Source organism: Spermophilus citellus (assembly GCF_964194105.1).
Source record: "Spermophilus citellus genome assembly, chromosome: 5".
Lineage (NCBI taxonomy): Eukaryota > Metazoa > Chordata > Mammalia > Rodentia > Sciuridae > Spermophilus > Spermophilus citellus.
The window spans coordinates 142,023,570-142,048,117 of NC_138186.1; the positions used below are offsets into that span (position 1 = coordinate 142,023,570).

General features: G+C 32.0%; 1 protein-coding gene across 1 annotated transcript in view; it reads left to right on the forward strand.

Moving 5' to 3' along the window:
- Positions 1–24,548, forward strand: part of LOC308648894 (jouberin) — a 182,631-nt gene that overhangs the window by 59,616 nt on the left and 98,467 nt on the right. Inside the window, exons 16-19 of the mRNA XM_081294039.1 lie at positions 1,112–1,242; positions 2,526–2,666; positions 15,697–15,893; positions 20,009–20,035. Coding sequence (XP_081150165.1) covers positions 1,112–1,242; positions 2,526–2,666; positions 15,697–15,893; positions 20,009–20,035 — 496 coding nt within the window. The remainder of the gene's footprint in view (positions 1–1,111; positions 1,243–2,525; positions 2,667–15,696; positions 15,894–20,008; positions 20,036–24,548) is intronic.

Consider the following 24,548-nt stretch of genomic DNA (forward strand, 5'->3'; position numbering starts at 1 on the left):
AATAGTAATTAGAAATAGATTGGAAGTCCAGTCTAAAGAGTTTGGTAGTTCCTTTTTAAATAATATAAGATCATGCCTCAGCTCTAGAGGTACACTGCTTAAAGTCAAATGCTTCACCCTTTCTAGCCAGTTAACCTTTCTGTGCCTCTCTTTTCTCATTTCTCAGATGGGAGAAATAGTATATCTTACTTATAAGGATTTTGTGGAGGAATAAAGTAGTTAGAACATGTACATACAACAGTAAAGCACATAGAAAGGACTAGAAAAGTTTGACCCAGTAACTATAGGTCTGGAAATTCATGTTAAGAAAAAAATTGAAAAATAGTATAAATATATATAAATACACAGATTGCTTATTGACATCATGTTCATGGTAAAGGAAACTGGGAAACATTGTAAATGTTACACAATAGCAAATTTATTAAGATACATTTAGGCAATGGTAAATACCCATTAAAATTATAATGCATAATGTATTTTTTCTGACATGGTGCTCAACTATTCATTATTTATTGATAGACTAAAAAGAGATTAGTGTTTCGGTATAAGTGTTTCTGTATAAGTGCTGAAACAATGTAACTGTTATTTGTAAGTGAAAAAGTCTGAAAGATTGTACGCCATATTTAATGTATGATTTGATAATTTATTTTATCTACTATTTCTTCAGGGACCAACTATTCCTCGTATGATTTTTAAAATCCATTAGAAGAAAGATATTATAAGAATATAAAAATTCTATCCATTTCTTTAGTAACCAACTCAAATGTTGCTTCCATAAAATAGTCTGTCTCTTTAATAGCTAGTTTTAATTTCTTTTACCTAGATCTGCAAAGCACTCTTTCTTCTCTTCTTTTGTGGGATACATTCTGTATCCATCTTCTATTTCACATTGATATAATCCTTCTTTCCCCTGCTAAATTCTAACCTTACTGGGCACTGGGACCAGCTCTTCTTTATTCTGCAGCCATCAAAGAATCTCTTTTATATGATAGAATCTCAAAAAGTATTTTGTTGAATGCAAATTAAGTATTTAAAAGGAAAGTTTTTCTACCAGTAATCTTTTAAATGATTATATCATTATTTATTTATTTATTTATTTTGTGGTCTATAGATTAGCAGCAAGGAAATTTGTCGGTGCAGCAAATTACCGGGAAAAGCTTCACAGTACTTTAACACCATGTGGGACTTTTCTCTTTGCTGGAAGTGAAGATGGCATAGTATATGTTTGGAACCCTGAAACAGGTATTTATTGGGCTTCAGAAATCTTTTTATAAGGGGGAAGTATTTGTTGGGGCCTGAAGAAGTATAAAAATACTATCATTTTATGGAATAATTTTTGAAAAAATTCTGATTTCAAGTTTTTAATTATTTTTTTAGATTGAATAGCCTTTAATGGAGCTGAGCCACAATCTAAACATCTCAAATTCTGTTCTTTATTGTTTTATTATCTTTATTTGATTTAAAATTTCACTTTACAATTCAAGGTTTATTCTTTTCTTGTCTATGAGATAATGCTGCTCTTAGACATTTAATGACTGTAGTACAAAATACAAAATTATGTAAGCTGAATTGTAACTACATAGATGATTAAACACCTCTGTATTCTTTAGAGTAACAAAAAGACTCCTGTGTAATTTTTTGATGCTTGAAACTAAATTAGCAATTTACCTAAATTTTAATAAAAATTTTTTTAATAAATTAAACTGTTACCTTGAAAAGTTTATTTAGCCTTACCTTGGCTTTCTAAAAGAAAATCTGAAACTTCTTGAGCATTTCTTTAACTAGAAATTGAAAGAATTTTTTAAATTCCTTTAGTGAACTGTGTTTGATTTCATCTCATTGTTTTGTTCTTTCCTTTATCCTTAATTTTGACTAGGCAGCATACTTGTGGATTTTTTTTCCCATATACCGTGTTTTAACTTCAATTCAAAAGCATCAACTGTCTCCTTTAATAAATGGATCTAGATCCTTTGTTTTTTTTTTTTTTTTTTTTACTTCTGGCTGATTTTCTTGGGTTCTTTTCACTTCTGCTTTAAGCATATTTTAGTCATAATCATAGGTATCTTTCAAGCAGTGGATATCTCAAAGAGCCTACAGGGGTAAAAACAGAGTAGAAAAAATTAATACCTCAGCAGTTCTCCTCAAAATAGAGAATTTCTTCAGTTTTAGAGTTTCGTAATTCCTCCCCTAGTTTTGCCTAGAATTCTTTGATAGTTGTCTTTTGCTCAGCCCTGACAGACCTCAGAACCATGTACCTCTATTCTTCCTTCTAATCACTTTGTGTTTATTTTGTGCCTTGAAAAGCTCATTGAAGAGGTTGGATTGAGAAGTGGAAAGAGAAGGACCAACAGAATGCAAAATAAAGATAATTGTTTAATACAGGGTACTCAAATACACTAAAATATGTGAGCTTCATTAGAACTATAAGTATTTTTAATAAGTTGCAGAATAGTCTTGTAGTAAGAAATACCACATACAGTACAAATTATTGAATCTTTTTTTTTCCTTTTTTTTTTTTTATTCAGGAGAACAAGTAGCAATGTATTCTGATCTGCCATTCAAGTCACCTATTCGAGACATTTCTTACCATCCATTTGAAAATATGGTTGCATTTTGTGCATTTGGGCAGAATGAGCCCATTCTTCTTTACATTTATGATTTCCATGGTAAGTCCACTCCACATCACTCACTGCTTGCTAAGTTAAGAATATATGTAGATTCTGGGGCTGGGGTTGTGACTCAGTGGTTGAGCACTCGCCTAACATGTGTGAGGCACTGGGTTCCATCCTCAGCACCACATAAAAAAATAAATAAACAAAATAAAGGTATCATGTCCATTTACAACTAAAAAATAAAAAGAATATGTAGACTCCACGGGTATCATACCCTAGGTAAATGTGTGATAACACAAATGGTGTGACTCTATTTTGTGATAACTAGAGGCATGAAAAGTTGTGCTCCATTTGTGTACTGTGAATAGAAAGGCATTCTGCTGTCATGTATAAGTGATTAGACCAAATAAACAATTTTTAAAAAATATTTACTTTTTAGTTGTAGTTGGACCCATACCTTTATTTTACTTATTTATTTGTATGTGGTGCTGAGGATTGAACACAAGGCCTTGCATGTGCTAGGCAGGCACTCTACTGCTGAGCCACAACCCTACCCCACAAATTAATTTTTTAAAAAAATAATATATGTAGACTAATCTTTATGTTTAGACTGGACCAGGAATCATGAGCACTGTGAAATCTGTTTATCCTTTGAATTAAAAAACCCTCATGAATATATATAAAAGTAAAAAAGATTAAATAGATTGTATTATTATGATGCTACAACATTTTATTTTGTTTTCTGTGAGCATGATTAATATGAAAATGTTGTCAAAAGTATTCATAATGGTTGTGCTCTATGTTGAATCACAGAAAGGTAGCTGTTACTTTCTTTGTAAGTAAACATAAATAAGCAAAATTCACCTAAAAATTATTGGAGAATATGTTAACTAAATTTAAGAGATAAATAACATATGTAGAAAATATGAATCTTTAATGTTTTGAGTTGAATATTGAATTTCTTATTCTCTTTATGTTTTTTATTAAATCAGTAAGTTGAGTTTCTTAACAAAAAGTGAGGCAAAAATTAAATTAACATGAAAACAAGATCTGGAATTAAATTCTAATGTCTGTTTCACCTCTAAAATTACACTATTCTATCATTTGGAGAATAGTAAGGAAATTAAAAGTTTGAGTGCATTTTTCAAGAGTAGACTGTCATTCTAAGAATTGTTTATATTTGTTAATTTCTATTCTGAAATTAGGATTTCACTCTTTACATTAAAACTGTCTTTCTCAAAATTACAATTTAATTTTCTTTATATATTTTTTTTAATTTATTTTTTATTTTTCGGTGGGCACAACATCTTTATTTTATTTTTATGTGGTGCTGAGGATCGAACCCAGCGCCCTGCATATGCCAGGCAAGCGCGCTACCATTTGAGCCACATCCCCAGCCCCTTTATATATTCTTATATAAAAAAAGGTCTTGATTAGTCTTTTTGATTTGTTTAGAATATTATGTGTCATTATTTCATAAGCTAATATTGTTTTATACACATATAATTACATAAGCACTATAAATATATAAATATGTATATAGCTACAACATTAATTAGTACTATTTGGACAGTAATTAAATGAGAAATTAAGTTTATTATGTTAATACATATTAAATTGACTAATTCTCTGATAAGTGCAAGTTATTAGACAATTAAATTATTTACCTGGAATTTTTTTATCATAGTAGATATTATATGATACCTTTCCCAGTGAATTATCTTCAAAAATAATACATAAAATCTAGATTCTTCTTATTTTGAAAAACCTGATAGAAAAGAATTAAATTCTGCAACTCATATTCAGATATATAATAAAACACTCCATTACTAATGTCAAGCAACATAGTACCATTTACATTTACTAGCATGTTAGCAAAAAATAAACTGCCTTATTATAGGAATAAACAGTGAGTTTCTCATAATTATCCCATGGCCAAATCTGGTGTCTAATTCTAACATATATCCTGAAGTAGTTTCTTTTTTTTTTTTTTTTTCTTTTTTTCTCTAAATCTTCACAATTACTAAGAGTTATACCTAAGTACTTTATAATTGGAACTGTTACACAGGAAATAGGCAGCACAGTTATTTCCTTAGACTCTTAAGAGATTTCACAATGGTCTTCATTCAGTTTCTAATTTGCTTTATAGGCTTTTGAAATTTTCACTACAAATGCAAATTAAATTTATAATCTTTTTTTCTTCAAGCCAGTTTTTTTTTTTTTTTTTTTTGGTCATTGACAGAAGGATTAGCTTAGGATAGTTAGGTTTGCCAATTTGTTTTTTAGACTATAGGTATTTTGTTTAATAATTCCATTCTAGATGAACAGTGAGAAGAACAAAATATTGTAGCAATACAGTAACATGAGGCTTGGGCTCCTATTATGTTTTTCAGTGATGTTACATAAAATTCTTGCCTTTCTGGACTTCCATACCCTTATTATTAAAAGGTACTGCTAGTACTAATAGCTGCCCTACCTAACAGAGTTATGTATGAGAATATTATGAGACGGTGAGGGTAAAAGTGTTTTATAAACTCATAAGCACTATATAAAACAAATAGAAGATAAAATGAGTTGTTATCATGCCCATCCATTTGATGTTAAGGGAACTTATGCTTTAATATGTTGATAAGCATCTCCATATGGAATGGAATTTAAAAAGCTTTTTTCCAACTCTCCTTTACTCTATTGGTCAGCCTTTTCTTTTCATTTGTTAAAATATATGCCATTCCAGGTCAATTGTATTACAAAATAAATGCATAAAGTTCTTTTAAAGACACACTATATCCATACTGTCTTAGTTTGGAAGAGAAAGGATTTCCATAGGCCTTTTAGAAATTAAGATGCTCAAATGATAACACCTGAAATTACAATTATTTTGTACAGTATATTTAGATCAGTTTTTTAACACATTAACATACCTTTACAGATTAAAACTCACAAAGTTTTAACACATTTTCCCAACTCTTCACTGCCTATTTTTAAAAAGAGGAAGCTTAGGAAGAAGTAACCTCAAACCATCCAAGATTTAGCACAGTTCTTGTGAATGGTATAAATCTATAAGAAATGAAATATTATTTTAGTCTCTGAAATGTTTTACTCATTAAATACAGACCAGAATCATCAATTCAAATTGTATTTTAATTTTTTAATTGAGAATTAAAATGTTTAATTGACCTATCATAGTTTTATCTTTTATTTCTTATTTTGCCCCAAATCTCTTGTCTGAAAATAGTTAACAAAATTTTTAATAGTATTATAGATGATGATTTTTTAAGTGATTTTTAAAATATCATTTATCAGCACTTCTGATAATCTTCAAAGCAAAAGAAGCAAGCTGATCGTTTTGTAAGTTAAATGAGCTATGAATGAGACCACAGTAGTAGCTAAATGTATCATCCATCTTTCAGTTCTAGCAAAATCTGTGAAGAGTCAGCAAGCCTCTTTCCCTGTGAAGCATATGTTCAGGCTGTGGTCTTTTGAGTCTTTCATTCTACTGACTTTTTGCTTTTTTTGGTAAGAAATATGATTTTTACTTTCAGAAGGCAGTTTTATTTGCCTGATGTTGAAAGAATTAATCATCTAGTAATTCAAAATTTAGTCACAGAGTACCACAAATAATGTACTTTTAGGATTCCCATAATAAAAAGGTACTAGTCAGAGAAATGGCTTCTATTTAATTAATTTATCAAGCTAGACTTCAGCAATCAATTTTTTTTATTATCAATATTTGTCTGCTTGAGTCTCTAGGATGCTATTTTACAAGTAAGAATATTTATTGTACCTCCATAGCACATTTTATGTCTTATTACTATTTAAATTTTTACACTTAATTTTATCATCTAGATTCCATTATTAGCCCCAATGCACAGGAGCCAGGACCAATTCCATATTCTTGTTTGATACACTTAACTGACTTATTGGTACCTTCCCTGAAATACTAGCTTTTGAGTATCCGATAAACAAACTTCATGCAATTCCTTGTGTATCTCTGTGGACAGTATTTTTTCTTGGTACTTTTTATTCTTTGTAGGAGGCAAAGATAGAGGTTTGTTTGTTTTTTAATTACCTGTACTACATCTAAATACTGGCATATAATTAATGTGCATGTACTGTTTTAAGTAAGATCAAATCTTAATTTGAGAAGTTTCTTAGCATTATTTTAAAATCCTGGGTAATGAGCCTAATTTTTCACTAGGTGGCAGTGTCTCCTCTGAATAAGTAGTAACTTGAATGCATTTTAATCATAGTGTCTTGGGCAAGATAAATCTTAATTGAGCATCTATTGTGTGCCCAGTTGAGCTGAGCTATGAAACCCGGGAATCAAGCTCAGATGACCATATTCTTTTCTAATCCTTTGTGCTTTTTAAGTAGTTGGTTAAACCTCTGGAAGACTTTAGTCAAACTAAAAGGCAATTCTTTATGCCATTGACATGGCTTTATTAACAGAATCCATATTTATCGTGGTCACCTACCTTGTCATTTTTGTAGCTTTTTGGTTCTTACTGTGGCACTCTTTACCAGAGGTCAAGTAATATTACATTCCTATAAATTTTTTTAAATACGTGCACATCACCTATGGCATTTATAACATCATGTATTTAACTTAGTACCTGGCATATTACTAACATGCAGTAAATGTTCTCATTAAGAATTTCAAATCTTGTGCAAAGTCATTTCTCATTAAATTTTGTAAAAATACAGAATGAAGGTATCATCAGTAAGTTCAAAGCTTATAATAATGGTACTAGTAGTAGAAGCTAACATTTATCAAGTATTTACTATGGGTCCACCACTCTTACGAGCATTTTCTCATACTGCCTTTGAGGTAGGTACTGTTATTGTCTACATTTTGTGCATAATGAAACTGAAACACAGGAAAAATTAAATAATTTTCCTAGGGTCACACAGTTGGTAGTGCAGCTACTGTTTGATTCCAAGCTGTTAGGCTCCAGAGCCCATGCTTTTAATGCATTAAGCTGTCAAAACTAGTTAGTTTGCTTTTCTTCATCATGAAGTAACTTAAATGAAAAAGATAGCTAAAGGGCTGAGATGTAACTTAGTGGTAGAGTGCTTATTTAGTAAGAGGGAGGCCCTGGGATTAGTCCCTAGGACCCAAAAAAGAGGGTGGAGACAGGCAGCTAAATATTCATATGATAAAATGTTTGTTTTGATATTTAGGAAAATCTCTTTAAGATTAAAAGGAAGTTTATTTATTTAGTATTATTATTATTAATAGTTCACCTCTGTAAAAATTTGGGGTATAATAATTAAAGTGCATCAAGTCCTCATATTCTCAACAAAGTGCATAATATAAATTTTCTTTTCATGTAGCATTGTTTTAATGCTTTCACAATATTTTTGCAATAAAATAATGTATACTTGAAATAAAGTTAATTTTTGGTTTTCTTGTAATAGTGGTAATGATTGATTCAAAAGCAAACTTAGATTTTTAATTCTCGTACTTGGATGAAATTATGCCATAACAAATATAACAAATCATAGGACAGAGTTTTAAATATTTATTTTTAGCCTAGTAAGATGAAGTGAGAGATATAGATGCCACATTTTAAGAGATGCTGAAACTACTTCTTGGTTATATCCTAAAAAATGTATTTTAATATTCTTTATATCTTGAATACTTTGAAAGTTTATGCCATTCAAGGATTCAGAATATATGAAAAACTACTCAATGACTTTAAGCATAAACCAGAGCACCAAATTCCTCATCCAGGCCTCTTTTTATGCTTACATTGGTGCTTCTTAAAGTGCACCAAAAGGAAGAATTGTGCAATACAAAGTAAACAACACTGGAGTAGAAGTCAGAACACCGGGGATCTAGACAAAATCCTGTCACTTTCTCTTTGGCCCTGGAAAGTAATTTAACATTTCTGTGTTGTTTTTTTACCTGTAAAATAAATATAATACCTATTCTATTTTATCGAAGGGAAATTGTCAAGCAAGGCATGAAGTGTTGGAATTATTAGAGTTCATGGACCAGACTCTAGTAGGGAAATCCTGGCTATTTTTCATAGCAATATACATGTCACACACTTTGAGTTTAATAGCTTAATGTGTGATTATTGATAATGGAATAGGAAACCAAGAAAAGAATAGTATGTGCTGCAGGGGATATAGATAGGTTATCATATTATAGATAGGTTATCATAATTTAATGTGCTACTAATGGATTTGTCAAATGATGGTACAGTCTCCCATTTTTTATTATGAGACTCAGATCTGCTACATATTCTTGTATAGCTTTTTAAACAAGTTATATTAGTAACACATACATTTTACTTGATATATCAAATTATGTCAAGGAAGGGCTGCGGATAAGGTCGTGAAAGAGTACTTGCCGAATATATGCAAGGCTCTGGATTCAATCCCCTTTGACACAAACATAAATAAATAAACATTAAATTATTTACTTCAGGGGAATATTGAATTACTAACAGTCCATGAAACATACCCAGGCTCCCAGAATTGAAGTGTTATTCAATAGAAACTGGATCTATCTACATAGTATCAAAAGATTATCTGAATTGGGAAAAGTTACGACCAGGTAAAAAACAATAAAAAGCATAAGCTGTTGAAGCTTCTCTGCATAGAGCAAATGTTAAAGAAAGAGAAGTAGAATTCTGCCTTACTGGTAAAGGCTGGGAAGCTGCAAAATACCTGTTTACCGTAATCATATTATACTTCAAATGTGATAATTTATAAAGCATTTAGACGTATAAGATGACTTTGTGTAATAACAAGGTAAAATATTAATAACAAATCTTGAGCAAAGGAATTAAACATTGACCCAAAGGAAATCTTACTGTTAACATAGAGTGCTAGAAATAATATATGATGATTTCTATTTGAACTTTAAAGTCAATAATGTAAGTACACATAGATTTTAATAGCAAACCTTATATTTGCTTTAAATGCAAAGGGTAGTAGATTAAAATATTTTATTTCCTCCATTCTCCTATTTAGAGAGAAAATCCTCCTGAGAAAACCATGTGGTTTTTCATTATTTTTTTAGTTGTTGATGGACCTTTATTTATGTTTTTTTAATTTACATGAGGTACTGAGAACCGGACCCAGTGCCTCACATATGTAAGGCAAGTGCTCTACCACTGAGCCACAATCCCAGCCCCCCATGTTATTTTTTATAATTATTTAAGGACAGAAAATGCATAAAAGCACTGAGATTATATAAATCAAAGAATTGTCAGTTATTTTAAGAATTTCTTTGGAGGTGAACTTAGAAGTGTTTTGATATATATAACATTATTTAAGCAAAGAATTGCCACCCAGGTACTCTCAGCACCTTTCCCTTCCTCTGCTATCCCACTTAGCACTTTACACTAATCTGTTCACTTCCAGAAGGCTGAAACTCCAAGACCAGAATCTTTGTATTCCCATGGCCCACTCCAGTGCTTGTAAATGATGACTCTCAAAAAATGATGAAAGAAAGAGGATGAGATTGTTAAAATCATGAATTTTAAACCTACCAGATTAGGACAAATCTAAATTTTAAACATGCAAATTTATATTAGCAAAAAGAAGAAAACTGAAGTAGAAAAATGTAGTTATTTCATTGCAATGTCATAGTCCAGCTATGACCTAAAAGTGTTTTAGAAACCACTGAAATATTAAAAGCATAGATCTTAAAGGAATACTTGGAGCCATCTATTATAACCTTTTTTCACAATGAAAGAATATACAGATGGGTGTACAATCAGAGATATGAAAAATTGTGCTCTATATGTGTAATATGAACTAAAATGCGTTCTGCTATCATGTATAACAAATTTTAAAAAGTATACAGGTGGATTGAGTGTGTATTTGTGGAGAGTAAGGGAGGGAAGAGCCCAAGAACTTGTAAGCAGCTTCCATTTCTAGTGTCTGATAAACTGAGACTTTGTGAATCTTTTGCACATTTTTTTCCTCATTCTTTTTTCTGTTTTTAAAATTTTTTATTCTAATTTGTTATATATGACAGCAGAATGCATTACAATTCATATTACATATGTAAAGCATAATTTTTCATGTCTCTCCTTGTACACAAAGTATATTCACATCATTCATGTCTGCTTCATACACGTACTTAGAGTAGTGATGTCCATCTTATTCCACCATCTTTCTTTTACCCTCTTTCCCCTTCCCTTCTCTCCCTCTCCTCCCTCCCCTTTGCCCTATCTAGAGTTTGTCTAATCTTCCCATTCTCCCCCTCCCAACCCCACTATGAATCAGTCTTTTTATATCAGAGAAAACATTTGGCATTTGTTTTTTGGGGATTAACTGACTTCACTTAGCATTATCTTCTCCACCTCCATCCATTTTCCTGCAATCGCCATGATTTTATTCTCTTTTATTGCTGAATAATATTCCATTGTGTATATATGCCACATTTTCTCTATCCATTCATCTGCTGAAGGACATCTAGGTTGGTTCCACAGTTTAGCTGTTGTGAATTGTGCTGCAGTAAACATTAATGTGGCTGTGTCCCTGGAGGATGCTGTTTTTAAGTTCTGTGTGTTTAGACTGAGAGGGATAGCTGGGTAGAAAGTTGGTTCCGTTTCCAGTTTTCCAATGAATCTCCATACTGCTTTCCGTATTGACTGTACCAATTTGCAGTCCCACCAGCAATGTGTGAATGGACCTTTTTCCCTACATCCTCGCAACACTTACTGTTGTTTGTATTCTTGATAGCTGCCATTCTGACTGGAATGAGATGAAATCTTAGATTTGCATTTCTCTAATTGCTAGAGATGTTGACATTTTTTCATATATTTATTGATTGATTGTAAATCCTCTTCTGAGAAGCATCTGTTAAGTCCTTGGCCCATTTATTGATTGGGTTATTATTATTTTTTTTTTTTTGGAGTTTAGCTTTGTGAGTTCTTTATAGACCCTAGAGATTAGTGCTCTATCTGATGTGTGAGGGGTAAAGATTTGCTCCCAAGATGTAGACTCTTTATTCACCTCACCAATTGTTTCTTTTGCTGAGAAGAAGCTTTTTGGTTTGAATCCATTCCATTTATTAATTCTTGATTTTAATTCTTGCACTATAGTAGTCTTGTTAAGGAAGTAGGAGCCTAATCCGATATGATGGATGTTTGGGCCTGCTTTTTCTTCTATTAGGCACAGGGTCTCTGGTTTAATTCCTAGATCCTTTATCCACTTTGAGTTGTGCATCGTAAGAGAGAGGCTTCATTTCATTTTGTGGCATATGGATTTCCAGTTTTCCCAGCACTGTTTGTTGATGAGGCTATCTTTTCTCCAATGTACATTTGTGATGCCTTTGTCTAATATAAGATAACTGTAATTATGTGGTTTAGTCTCTGTGTCCTCTTTTATGTACAATTTGTCTACCAGTCTCTTTTGGTGCCAATACCATGCTGATTTTGTTACTATTGCTCTGTAGTATAGTTTAAGGTCTGGAATAGTGATGCCACATGCTTGACTCTTCCTTCTAAGGATTGCTTTAGCTACTCTGGGTCTCTTATATTTTCAGATGAATTTCATGACTGCTTTTTCTATTTCTATGAGGAATGTCATTGAGATTTTGATTGGAATTGCATTAATCTGTGTAATGCTTTTGGTAGTATGGTCAATTTGAATATATTCATTCTACATATCCAAGAACAAGGGAGATCTTTCCATCTTCTAAGGTCTTCTTTAATTTCTTTCTTTAGCATTCTGTAGTTTTCATTTTATAGAGAGGTCTCTCACCTCTTTTGTTAGGTTGATTCCCAAGTATTTTATTTTATTTTATTTTATTTTTGAGGCTATTGTAAATGGGGTAGTTTCCCCATTTCCCTGTCAGAGAATTTGTCACTGATATTCAGAAATGCCTTTGATTTATGGGTGTTGATTTTGTAACCTGCTACTTTCCTGAATTCATTTACTAGTTCTAGAAGTTTTCTGGTGGAATTTTTTGGGTCTTCTAAGTATAGAATCATATTGTCGGCAAATAGTGCTAATTTGAGTTCTTCTTTTCCTATCTGTATCCCTTTAATTTCTTTTGTCCATCTAATTACTCTGGCCAGCATTTTAAGAACTATGTTAAATAAAAGTGGTGAAAGAGGGTATCCCTGTCTTGTTCCAGTTTTTAGAGGGAATGCTTTCAATTTTTCTCCATTTAGAATGATGTTGGCCTTGGGCATAGCACAGATAGCTTTTATGATGTTGAGATATGTTCCTGTTATCCCTAATTTTTCTAATGTTTTGAACATGAAGGGGTACCATATTTTGTTGAATGCTTTTTCTGCATCTGTTGAGATGATCATATAGTTCTTATCTTTAAGTCTATTGATGTAATGAATTATATTTATTCATTTCCATACATTGAATCAACCTTGCATCCCTGGGATGAACTCCACTTTATCATGGTGTACTATCGTTTTGATATGTTTTTGTATTTGATTTGCTAGAATTTTGTGGAGAATTTTTGCATCTGTGTTCATTAGAGATATTGGTCTGAAGTTTTCTTTCTTTGATATGTCTTTGCCTGGTTTTGGAATCAGGGTGATATTGTCCTCATAGAATGAGTTTGGAAATGCTTCCTCTTTTTCTATATCCTGAAATAATTTAAAGAGTGTTGGTATTAGTTCTTCTTTAAAGGTCTTGTGGAACTCCATCTGGTCCCAGGCTTCTTTTTTTTTTTTTTTTTTTTTTTTTTTTTTTTTTGGTTAATAGGCTTTTGATGGCATCTTCTGTTTTCTTGTTTAAAATTTGATCTGTTTAAACTGGATAAATCATCCTGATTCGATTTGGGCAAATAATATGACTCTAGAGTTTGTCAATACCTTTGATATTTTCTATTTTATTGGAGTACAAGTTTTCAAAATAATTTCTAATTATCATCTGTATTTCTGTAGTGTCTATTGTGATATTTCCTTTTTCATCACGTATGTTAGTAATTTGACTTTTCTCTCTCCTTGTTTTCATAAGCATGGCTAAGCATTTGTCAATTTTATTTATTTTTTTCAAAGAACCAACTTTTTGTTTTGTCAATTTTTCCAATAGATTCTTTTGTTTCAATTTCATTGATTTCAGCTCTGATTTTGATGATTTCCTATCTTCTACTGCTTTTGGTGTTGATTTATTTTTCTTATCTAGGGTTTTGAGATGTAATGTTAAGTCATTTATTTGTTGACATTTTCTTCTTTTAAGGATTGAACTTCATGAAATGAACTTTCTTTTTAGTACTGCCTTCATTTGCACACAACTTTTCATTTCTCTGGTTGCACACGATGTAGCTTCACACCATATGTGCAGTCATACATGTACATAGGGTAATCATGTCCATCATTACACCATCTTTCTTGCCCCATGCACTTTGCCCACCTCTCTCTCTCCTTTCCCAAAATAAAAAAGTTCTTCATTTGTTCCATCCTCCCACCCCCCCAATTAGGGATCAGCATCCACTTATCAGAGAGAACATTCGGCCTTTGGGTTTTTTTGGGATTGGCTTACTTCACTTAGCATTATCTTCTCCAACTCCATCCATTTACCTGCAAATGCTATGATCTTATTCTCTGTTATTGCTGAGTAATATTCCATTGTGTATATATGCCACTTTTTTTTTATCCATTCATCCACTGAAGGGCATCTAGGTTGGTCCCACAGTTTAGCTATTGTGAATTGTGCTGTAGTAAACATTGATGTGGCTGTGTCCCTGTACTGTGCTACTTTTAAGTCCTTTGGGTATAGACCGAGGAAAGGAATAGCTGGGTCAAATGGTGATTCCGTTCCCAGTTTTCCAAGGAATCTATATTGCTTTCCAGATTGGCTGCACCAATTTGCAATCCTACCAGCAGCGTATGAATGTACCTTTTTCCCCACTTATTGTTGTTTGTCTTCATAATAGCTGCCATTCTGACTGGAGTAAGATGAAATCTTAGAGTAGTTTTGATTTGCATTTCTCTAAATGCTAGAGATGATTAGCATTTTTTCATATATTTGTTGATTGATTGTATATCCTCTTCTGAGAAGTGTCTGTTCAGGTCCTTGGCCCATTTATTGATTGGGTTATTTGGTTTTTTGGTGAGGAAGTACTTTTTAAATGATGATTGCATACATTTTTCTCCTCTGTGTATACAGATAGGCATTTAAAATTGTTTCAGATTCATCTGTTTTAGATGATCACATGAGATAAAATATATGAAAGCTTCCTAAAAAACATAAAAGTACAGTGCAGTGTTCTCATGGCTGTGGTCGTCATTGTGGTCATCATCATCAAAAAACATCACCTTTGAGTCATTGAGTCATCTTTCCCGCTCGCTCTGGGGAATTAAATACAAAATAGAAAATATGTTAAGAAGCGAAGTCCACTTTGAAAGAACTTATTCATGTAATGTCTATAATAAGGAAAAACAGAAAACGTTGTAAATATTCAGTAATTGGAAAATGCATTTAAAAAAATATGTTACTTCATTAGATATTAAAAAACATGGTAATTGTATCATTGTAGATATATGAGAATATTTTCATTTAATTGAGAAAGCATTAAAATATATTCACCTTATGGCATTTTTTTATAAAAGTATGTAAGTATAAAGATTGGAAGAGATATATAGAAACATGAGAACAATTATAGTGAGATGGATTCGTGAATATTTATTTTTATTATTATAACATCTCTTTAAATATCTTTGATCCATATTTTTTTAATATTCTGTTTTATATATACCTGTGTTCAACAAATTATGCTCCCATATCAGTTTGCATGGCCTTTAAGGCTCAATTACAATACTTTTTGACATGAAATTGTGAAGTAATTATATTTCTTTCTTTTTTTTTTTTTTTTTTTTGCGGTGCCAGGGTTTGAACCCAGGGCCTTGTGCACGCGAGGCAAGCACTCTACCAACTGAGCTATATCCCCAGCCCCCAATATTTCCTTTCTTGTGGTTTTAGTGTATCTAGTAATTTTATATTTTGTCAGTTATGTTGTCTTTTTAACCTAGTTTTTAAAATTTTATGCAGTATCTGATCATTTGTTGAATGCTACAGTTTCATGGCTTAATCATTTAGTTATGCTTTTGCAATGATGAATTGAACTAATGATGGATTCATTTTTTTTCAGTAGCCCAGCAGGAGGCTGAAATGTTCAAACGCTACAATGGAACATTTCCATTACCTGGAATACACCAAAGCCAAGATGCTTTATGTACCTGTCCTAAACTGCCTCATCAAGGCTCTTTTCAAATTGATGAATTTGTCCACACTGAAAATTCTTCAACAAAGATGCAGATAGTGAAGCAGAGACTTGAAACTGTCACGGTATGTTTAATTATTATTAAAAACTTAAAACCACTTCTATTGTATTTTATATTGCCTTGCAAATGAATATTAATGAAGTAAGTTAATTTCTTAAATCTAGGTTTTCATATACTTTCATAGTTCCTTTCTGAAATCATTAATTATAGTAGACTAACTAAATTTAGGATAATCTGTCATATACTGTCTTGACTTGTTATTTCTGTAAATACGAGCCCAAGACCTAGTTGTAAGGAAAGCTTTAAAGAAGAGCATAAGTAGGACTTGACACATATGGTTGTGACTCCATTCCTAGGAAAGGAAGAGAAATGGTAGCCTTCTCAATCCTGCCCAGTAGGATCTCTGAGGGACAAGAGGAAGTTAACAGCCTCTGACCCTCAGCCTGTGAATTCTCAGGGTCATACCACAGGACCACTTCTTAGAAAGATGATAGTATTCAAACAATCTCTGTCTAGGTGTTCAGATTCCCATAAAATCTTGCTCCAAATCTCATGTTTCCTTCAGTGGTTCTCAAACTTTAGTGTGTATCGGAAACACTTGATAGTCCTATCAAAGCACAGCTTGCCAGGGTCCACACCTAGAGTTTGTGATTCAGCAGATCTGAGATGTCTTATGATTTGTCATTTCTGACAAGTCCCAGGCAATGCTGCTGGTCAGAGGACCACCCGCTGAGACCAACTGGTCTAAATTCACAGTTCCCAACACTTAGAAAGATCATAATAAATAGGTGTTTTATGCTCTCATCTAAACTGTAAGCTCCCTGAAGGCAGTTCTCTGTATCCCCTAGTCTACATAACTGATCTTCATTAAAAACTAAAATAGACTAGGTGATCTAAGGAAAAACTAAATTCCTAAACTTCCCTTTACACAAGTGCTATATCTTATTTTGTCTTTAACCACTTTTTTTTCAGTCTTCATTTTAGGGAGATCAGTCTGCACCTTAATTTTCTTTCCAAAACTTTCCCATTCTTTACATTTTTCCCAGCTCTTGACCTTCCTCCATGGTTTCCTATTTTCTAATTGGCGTTCTCCTATCTGATACCATACATTTGTGTACTGAGTACCTGCTAATAGCCTCTGCAAAAAACCATTTTTGCTCTCTACACCTGTGCACTATTTTTGTAGAAAGTGTTGACCAAATATATCTTGGACTTCCAAGTTGAGCTCTAACACTTGGAACAAAGAAAGTTTAGTTATTTCAAATATTTATTGATTATCTACTATATTGAAGTCACTCCAGAGAACATAAAAATGTTAAATCCTTGACCTTTATTTACCTTAGGTCTGGTAGGTAGTGACAGGTATTCAAACAACTATTAATTAGAATCTTTTCACTGTAGTACTCACATTGCCTCTTTTATTGTTGTAGTAGCCTTGTAAGATAGGCATGATGGTGATGGTTACCCTTATTTTTACAGACAGAAAAACAATTTCTGTTCAAAGGATAGATATAAAGTTTTTTAACATAAAATTGGAATATTATGTGCATAATCTCCCTTACTATTTTTTAAAACATTTCTATCATTATAAAAAGTAGTAGTAGCTAATTGTTTTTCCATGTATAACTATTGAGCCTCTACTAGTGTTATATTGTGGAGGAATTTTGTATGGAAACTAGTGAATGAGATCACAGAGGCATTAGATAAAGAAGAAGCAGTATCACCCAAACTAATAGAACAGTAGCAGTTAATGAAAAAAAAAATCATTGTACGTCTCAGGAGTAAATTCTCTTCACAGCCCCAAAAAACAAGACAGGAACAGCATATTCCATTTCATTTCAGCAGAGCCACAGAATAAGAGTACTGAAATCCACCGGAGATAGGTTTAGGGGCTGTACGCAACCCACTGGACAGCCTGAGTTCAAAATGGTAACATTTATTGATCTCATTTAAGGCCAGAGATGGGTCATTAAAAAGATAATGTGCATTAAAAAAGAAAAGAAAAGGCAAAGCATATCTTAAAATAATTTATTCTAATAAACAGAATGTTTTAGGTTTTGTTCTCAATAAAATAGAAGAAATTGGGGTTTCTATTAATGAAGAAATGGAAATACAGTCTGGGATTTTGATGTAAAAGTTATCTGGCTAAGGTAAAAAGAATTTAAAGAAGTTTAAAAGGCAAGGTTCAATTAATTCTACATTGCAAATGGTAAAGGGGAAAATTGACACATAAAAATATCAGATCAGTAGTATAGCCTGGAGAACTAATTTCAGAAACATCCTTAAGAATGCAGAAAAAAAGACAAGTGAAAATAGTTAAGGCTTTACAGCTTAGGCACAGACATAGGTCTGTGGCACCAACCTATACCTGCTTTGTTATTCCAGATAAGTAAGCCTAATTTTTCCTCATCTATAAGACGGGAATTCTATTATTTCTTTATTCTTTTTATATTTTGCAAGATTTGGGGTTGACAGGATCCCTACCTTTTGTCACAATGTCTTTTTTGTTTGTTTCTTGTAATTATTTTTCAATAGACTCAAAATTCCTTTTTTTGTATAGGTTATTCATCAATTTATAGAAGAAGTCTGTTATTAGAGATAATTGTTTCTTTGTTACTAAAACTGGAGTATTTTCTAATAGATTATAGTTCACGTTTAGGATGTGATTTTGTGTGTGTGTGTGTGTGTGTGTGTGTGTGTGTGTGTGAGAGAGAGAGAGAGAGAGAGAGACAGAGAGACAGAGAGAACTGTATAATAAATTCAGCTCAGAAGGTATTTAAGAGGTGTTTGCTCATTAGCAAATAAAGGACATATCAAAACTCCCTGTTTTGATAACATTACCATGTAGTAAAAATATAAATTGTTTGTCTCATAGTTAGACTTCATTGTATGTTGCTGCCATAGCAGTACCTAAAAGGCATTCTGCAACCTCAGTAAGACTTCACAGGTAGATATATCTCAAAAGTTTTCAGATCCAAAAATTTGCTCTTACCAATGTATCCACAGTTGCTCAGAGTTTGGGTTACCTATTAAAAGTAATCAATCCTACAAAAAGTTGATTAATAAACCTGAAAAAATATCTTTTAATGAAAGGTAGACCTTCCCATCTGTTGGGAAACTTAAGATCAGCCTCCCATTCTAACCTAAGTCTGTAGATCACAGAGGTACTTATTAAGTAGCATCAGAGCAGAAAGAATTGGATGAATTATAAAATGTTTTATGCCAGTTTTGAGAAAAGTTGATTAATTTTCTCTACCTCACAGGAGATTTCACCTTATATTGGCCATTGATAATATCTGTTTCATTATAAGTAATAATTGACATAATATATTTCTGGCACTGTTCTAAGTCTTTACATGTTTATTTAATCCTCAAACCATTCTGTAGGATAGTAGTGGGTACTAGTATTATCCACACTTTCCAGAAGAGGAACACTCTTTCAGTAATTAAATTACTACTCTCCTTTAGATACAGTACCTTAGAAGTTTCTGAATAAAAAGTTGATATATTTTATTTTCAGTACTCTTTTTTTTCTAAACCCTATGTTGATTATTACTCTTTTTCTTTAGTTCTTTACTAGACTGATGATATATACTGGTTAACCTTAATTTGACTTATGTATTTTTGGTGTTTCCTTAGGAGAAAAGTTTGTAATTTTCTATTATGTATTGACTTATTAGTTTCCCTTTCATAAATGAACTTTTCTTGGCCTTGTCCTATGAATTGCAAGTAGTTTCCTTTTTTAGCTTTTTAAACACTAGTCATATTCTTTACCATTCAGTGGTGTTTTTGAGACGTCCCCTGGTATAAATTATTAATTTAGAAATTATATTTATGGATATTTTATAGATGTATTTATACTACAGTTAATTTGGGGTATCTTTTAGACATTAGTATTCTACTGCAGAATTTTAGTGTTTACTCCAGGTTTATTGAGAAGACAGGTCTTTATTGAGGCAGACACATATGGGCTCTCACAAGTCTGTTGATTACTGCCTTTAATTTATACTCCTTCCAACTTATTGGAAACAATGCAGAGTAATAACTGCAGGGTGATAAACTCTCCCAAATGCTGTTTTTTGGTTATTACAAGGTCAATATCTGAATGAATTGAAAAGAGTTTATACTTTATTTCAATGAAATTATGAATACTTCTTTATTGTACTGTATGTCTTTTAGGAGGTGATACGATCCTGTGCTGCAAAAGTAAGTAGTTCTTAATACCAGGAAGGTAACTTTAAACTATAGTTTTCATTGTGCTACACCAGAGAGTTGCAATGCATTCTTGTAGAGTTTAGAACTTCTACATAAATTAATCTGGTATATACTTTCCTTAATTGGAATTAGAATTTTTCAAGGGATTATTACACTGGGATCTTAGAATTCAGTAAAAATTACTTGATAAAAAATTTAGCAAGTAATTTCACAATTTTGAAGATTTAGGAACAGTAAATGAAAAAAGAATAAAATAAAAAGAATATTGTGATGGCGTATATTTTCAGTAAAGAACTAGCAGGTTTTTTCATTCTCTGAGAAAAATTTTATGCTTTTTTTGTTTTGTTTTGTCTTGTTTTGTTTTGAGGGATGGGGTGCTGGGAATTGAACCCAGAGCCTCACACACACAAGGTAAGCACTCTACCACTGGGCTATATTCTTAGTCCAGATAAATTTTACATGATAATTAATACATAGGAGACATCAACCAGTATAATCTGATGGGTATATGCTAAATAAATTTTATAAGTATTGAAATGCATACAAGTTGCAGTTAATTATATGTTGTGCTGATAATGCTTTAATTATTTATCAAAGTGTTTTGTACTCTTTCCCCATTTAATCATATAATAATCCTGAAGGACAGATTAGATATTATTGTTATTCTTAATTTAGAAAGGAGGAGGCTGAGGCTTAATGAGTTTATGTTTTACCTGAGAATCCAAATTTAATCTAACAACTATAGTACACAAAGAGACCCTTGATATTAGAGAGTATGAACGAAAGTGTATGAGATATACACAGCAGCAGTCCTCCTTTTACAAACAAGACTATTTTATTTATTTATAACCTTTAACTCAGTTGTTGAGAAAATAAATTAAGGAGTTGGAATGGTCTTGTTTTTTCATTCTTCCCTTTTCTGCCACTTCCAAAGTTCAGTTAAACATTCATTTATCAAATATAATTATATCTCACAAAATAAAAGATGAGAAGGGAAAGAATTAGAATGGTGTTGGTGTGATCAAAGACTGCTTCATATAGTGTCAATGCAGGAAATTTTTTTTAATTCAATAAGTACCCACTACCATGTGGCAGACACACAGAATGTGGTAGGCTGTTATCTTTTTCCTCATGGGGCATCTTACAGAGGAAACATATCAGAAAATACTGGGCCTACCCCATCACTGAGCTGTCCAATAGCAGTCGGGACCTATCACTTTTTACCTAATTATCACAAAGTCAACAAGATATCAAATATAGACAAGAGAAGGAAAATGGAGAAAAAAGAGAACATGCTATAGTCTGACTGGGGCTGCAGATGTTCAGGAAACTTGTTCTGATAGCATTGATTGGTACAATGATTGTAGCTCCAAGATTACTAAATTTTATGTATACACAGTATAAAAGGCTAGTGCCCCCTCAAAAAAAAAGTTTATTCTCTGACTAGCAATTCAAAGTTATTTCTCTTTTATTTTTAACAAATATATTGCATGCCCTTCTTTTGTGATGCTGTCTGAATGCCCAAAGAGTAAAAGCATCCTGCACACATTTAGCCAATCTGTATGGAGAATGTTCTCTACATAAATGTAATGGGAAAGTGAATGCTCATAAATGAAAAAGTAGAATGAATGCTCATTGAAAAAAAATGATTACATATTATATCTGGAAAGATTAACCTTATTAATATCTTCAGTTTTTCTTTTTAAATATGTTTTATTGAGATGTAATTCACATACCACAATATTAATCTTTTTTAAAAGTATATAATTCATTGCTTTTTTACCTTATTCAAGTTATGCAGCCATCCAGCTTTGGTTTTAGAACTGTTTCATTACTCCAGAATGAACTCCCATATCTGTTAGTAGTCATTCCCAATTCCTACACGCTCACACACACATCACAAACTCATGGTGACCACTAATATACTTTCCATAGTTTTGCCCATGCAGGACATTACATATGAATGGGATTGTATAATATGTGGTCTTTTGTAACTTTCTTTTACTCAAAATGATATTTTAAGCATTCTTCTTCATTTTCTAAATGTATTGTTTTTTATTGCCAAAGAAGATTCCACAGTCTGGATATGTTACATTTTACTAATCTCTTCATCAGTTTATGAACATTTGAGTTGTTTCTACCTTTTAGCTATTAAAAATAATACTACTGTGAACATATTTTGGGAGATGTGGACATTTTTATTTCTCTGACGTTTAATATAGGTGTGGACTTATTTAGTCATATGGTAACTCTTATTTTTGACAGTTTGAGGAACTGTCAAACTATTTTCCAAAGTGTATGTACCATATTAGAATCCCACAAACAAGGTATTTTCTTTGGAAAGATATTTGTTCAAATCCTTTGCCCTGATTTTAAATTGAGTTTCTTGTCTTTTTTGTTGTTCACTTTCAATAGGTTTTTATATATATTGAATACAAGTGTTTTATCTGATAGATAATCTGCAAATATGTTTTCCCATTTATATTGTTTCCATTTTCTTTATGTTTTTCTTTGAAATAAAGAGGTTTTCATTCATTTTTCTGAAGTTCATTTTCTTCTTCTTCTCCTTTTTTTTTTTTTTTTGTTACTTGTCTCTCTTGTGTCACATGAGAAAAAACATTGCCTAACCCTATCTCAAAGGTCTACATTTTCTTCTATGAGTTTTGTAGTTTTGTTTCTTACATTTAGGTCTGTGATTCTTGTGAGTTATTTTTTTCTTATGATGTGATATACTAATTGAATTTCATTCTATTGCATATGAATCTGATGTTGTTTTAGCACTTCTTTCACATTGAATGGTCTTGTTACTCATCAAAGGTATTTCATCTTCACAGCACAGTATATGCACTTTCTCATATTTTAGATCCTGGATAATAAATTTTCATTAGGGCTTGTTAAATAAGTTTTTTCTTTCTTAAATTCCAGCCATATTTTTACTTTCTTGAAAGCTTATTTATTTTTTCTAAATATTCTATTTATATTTCTAATTTATATTTTAAATATAAATATAAATATTTATTGGTGCTTACCAAGTATTTTTCTAAATGCTTGGGATGTAACAGTGAACAAAAACATTTTATTATAGACAGACAAAGGAAATAAGTGATATGGGGTACAAATGGGAGTTCATAATCTGCTTGAATCAAATGTATGAAATATGATATGTCAAGAGCTTTGTAATGTTTTGAACAACTAATAATAAAAAAAATTTAAAAATAAAAATAAAAAAATAAAAAAAACAAAGGAAATAACTGATACAAAGAAAATAAGTCCATGGGATAAAGAATGCTTGCAAGTGGAGGCTACTCTGAGGATATCATGGGAGCCCTCTCAGAAAAAAAATCCTTAACAAGGAGCTAATTGTTTCCTAAATTCTGATCTTAAGAGTAGTACTGGCATGCTCAAGGAGCAGAAAGACCTATGCTTAAGAAAGTAGTAAAGAAGCAAGGGGAAGCATGTTTTCATAAACAGGGTAAGGGGTAATCAGTAGTAGATCATACAGATTCTATTAAAGGGTCTTGCCAGCATGATTAGGAGTTAGAAATAGTATTTTAATCAGAGAAACCAGCCAGGGAGAATAGAATGAATTGTAAGAGAATGAGTCTTTTAAGCAGAGAAGCCAGCAGACTGTTATTATAGTCCATAAAGAGGAGACCTCTCTTTATGTAGTAGGCCTCTGTTAGTGTAGTAATAATGAAGATGCAGGCAATGGATAGTTTTGGTGTATATTTTGGGAATAGAGTCATCAGGACTTGGTGATGTGTTCAATATGGTATAAGTGAAGGAATGAGGAATAAATTTCATGTTTTTGGTTTCAGTAATTGTGTGGGTGCTGGTGGTATGCTTTTTTAATTAATTTTTTTATTTCTATATGACAGTGGAATGCATTATAATTCTTATTACACATATAGAGCACAATTTGTCATATCTCTGGTTGTATACAAAGTATATTCACACCAATTTGTGTCGTCATACACGTACTTTGCATAATAATGTTCATCACATTCACCATCATTTCTAACCCCATGCTCCCTACCTTCCTTTCCCATCCCTCTGTTCTTTTAATGTGAGGAGTACTAGAGTCGAGGGAGCAAGTCATAAAAGTAGAGTTTTAAATACAGGGATATCTAATATCTATGAGGTAGACAGTGGATATATGAGTCTCATATTTGGTAGTGAAGTCAGGACTAAAGTCTTTCTTTCTTAGAGTCTTCCTTCTTTCCTTCCTTTTTTTAAGCTGATAGACTGAATGATATCACATGGCATATCAGTAAAGAAGAGCCTAGAGTAGTTCAAGAAAGAAGAGTGGTAGATGGTTGTATACTGCTGAGAAGAAGAGTAAGATAAAGACAGAGTTGACCTTTGTATTTGGCAAGATGTTGGCCTTTGGTTACTTTGGTAAAAACTGTTTCATTAAATGATGGAGACAAAAGAACAAGAGAAATGGGTTGAAAATGGAACCAGAGTGAATTAATCTTAGACCAGAAATATAGGTCATTCTTTT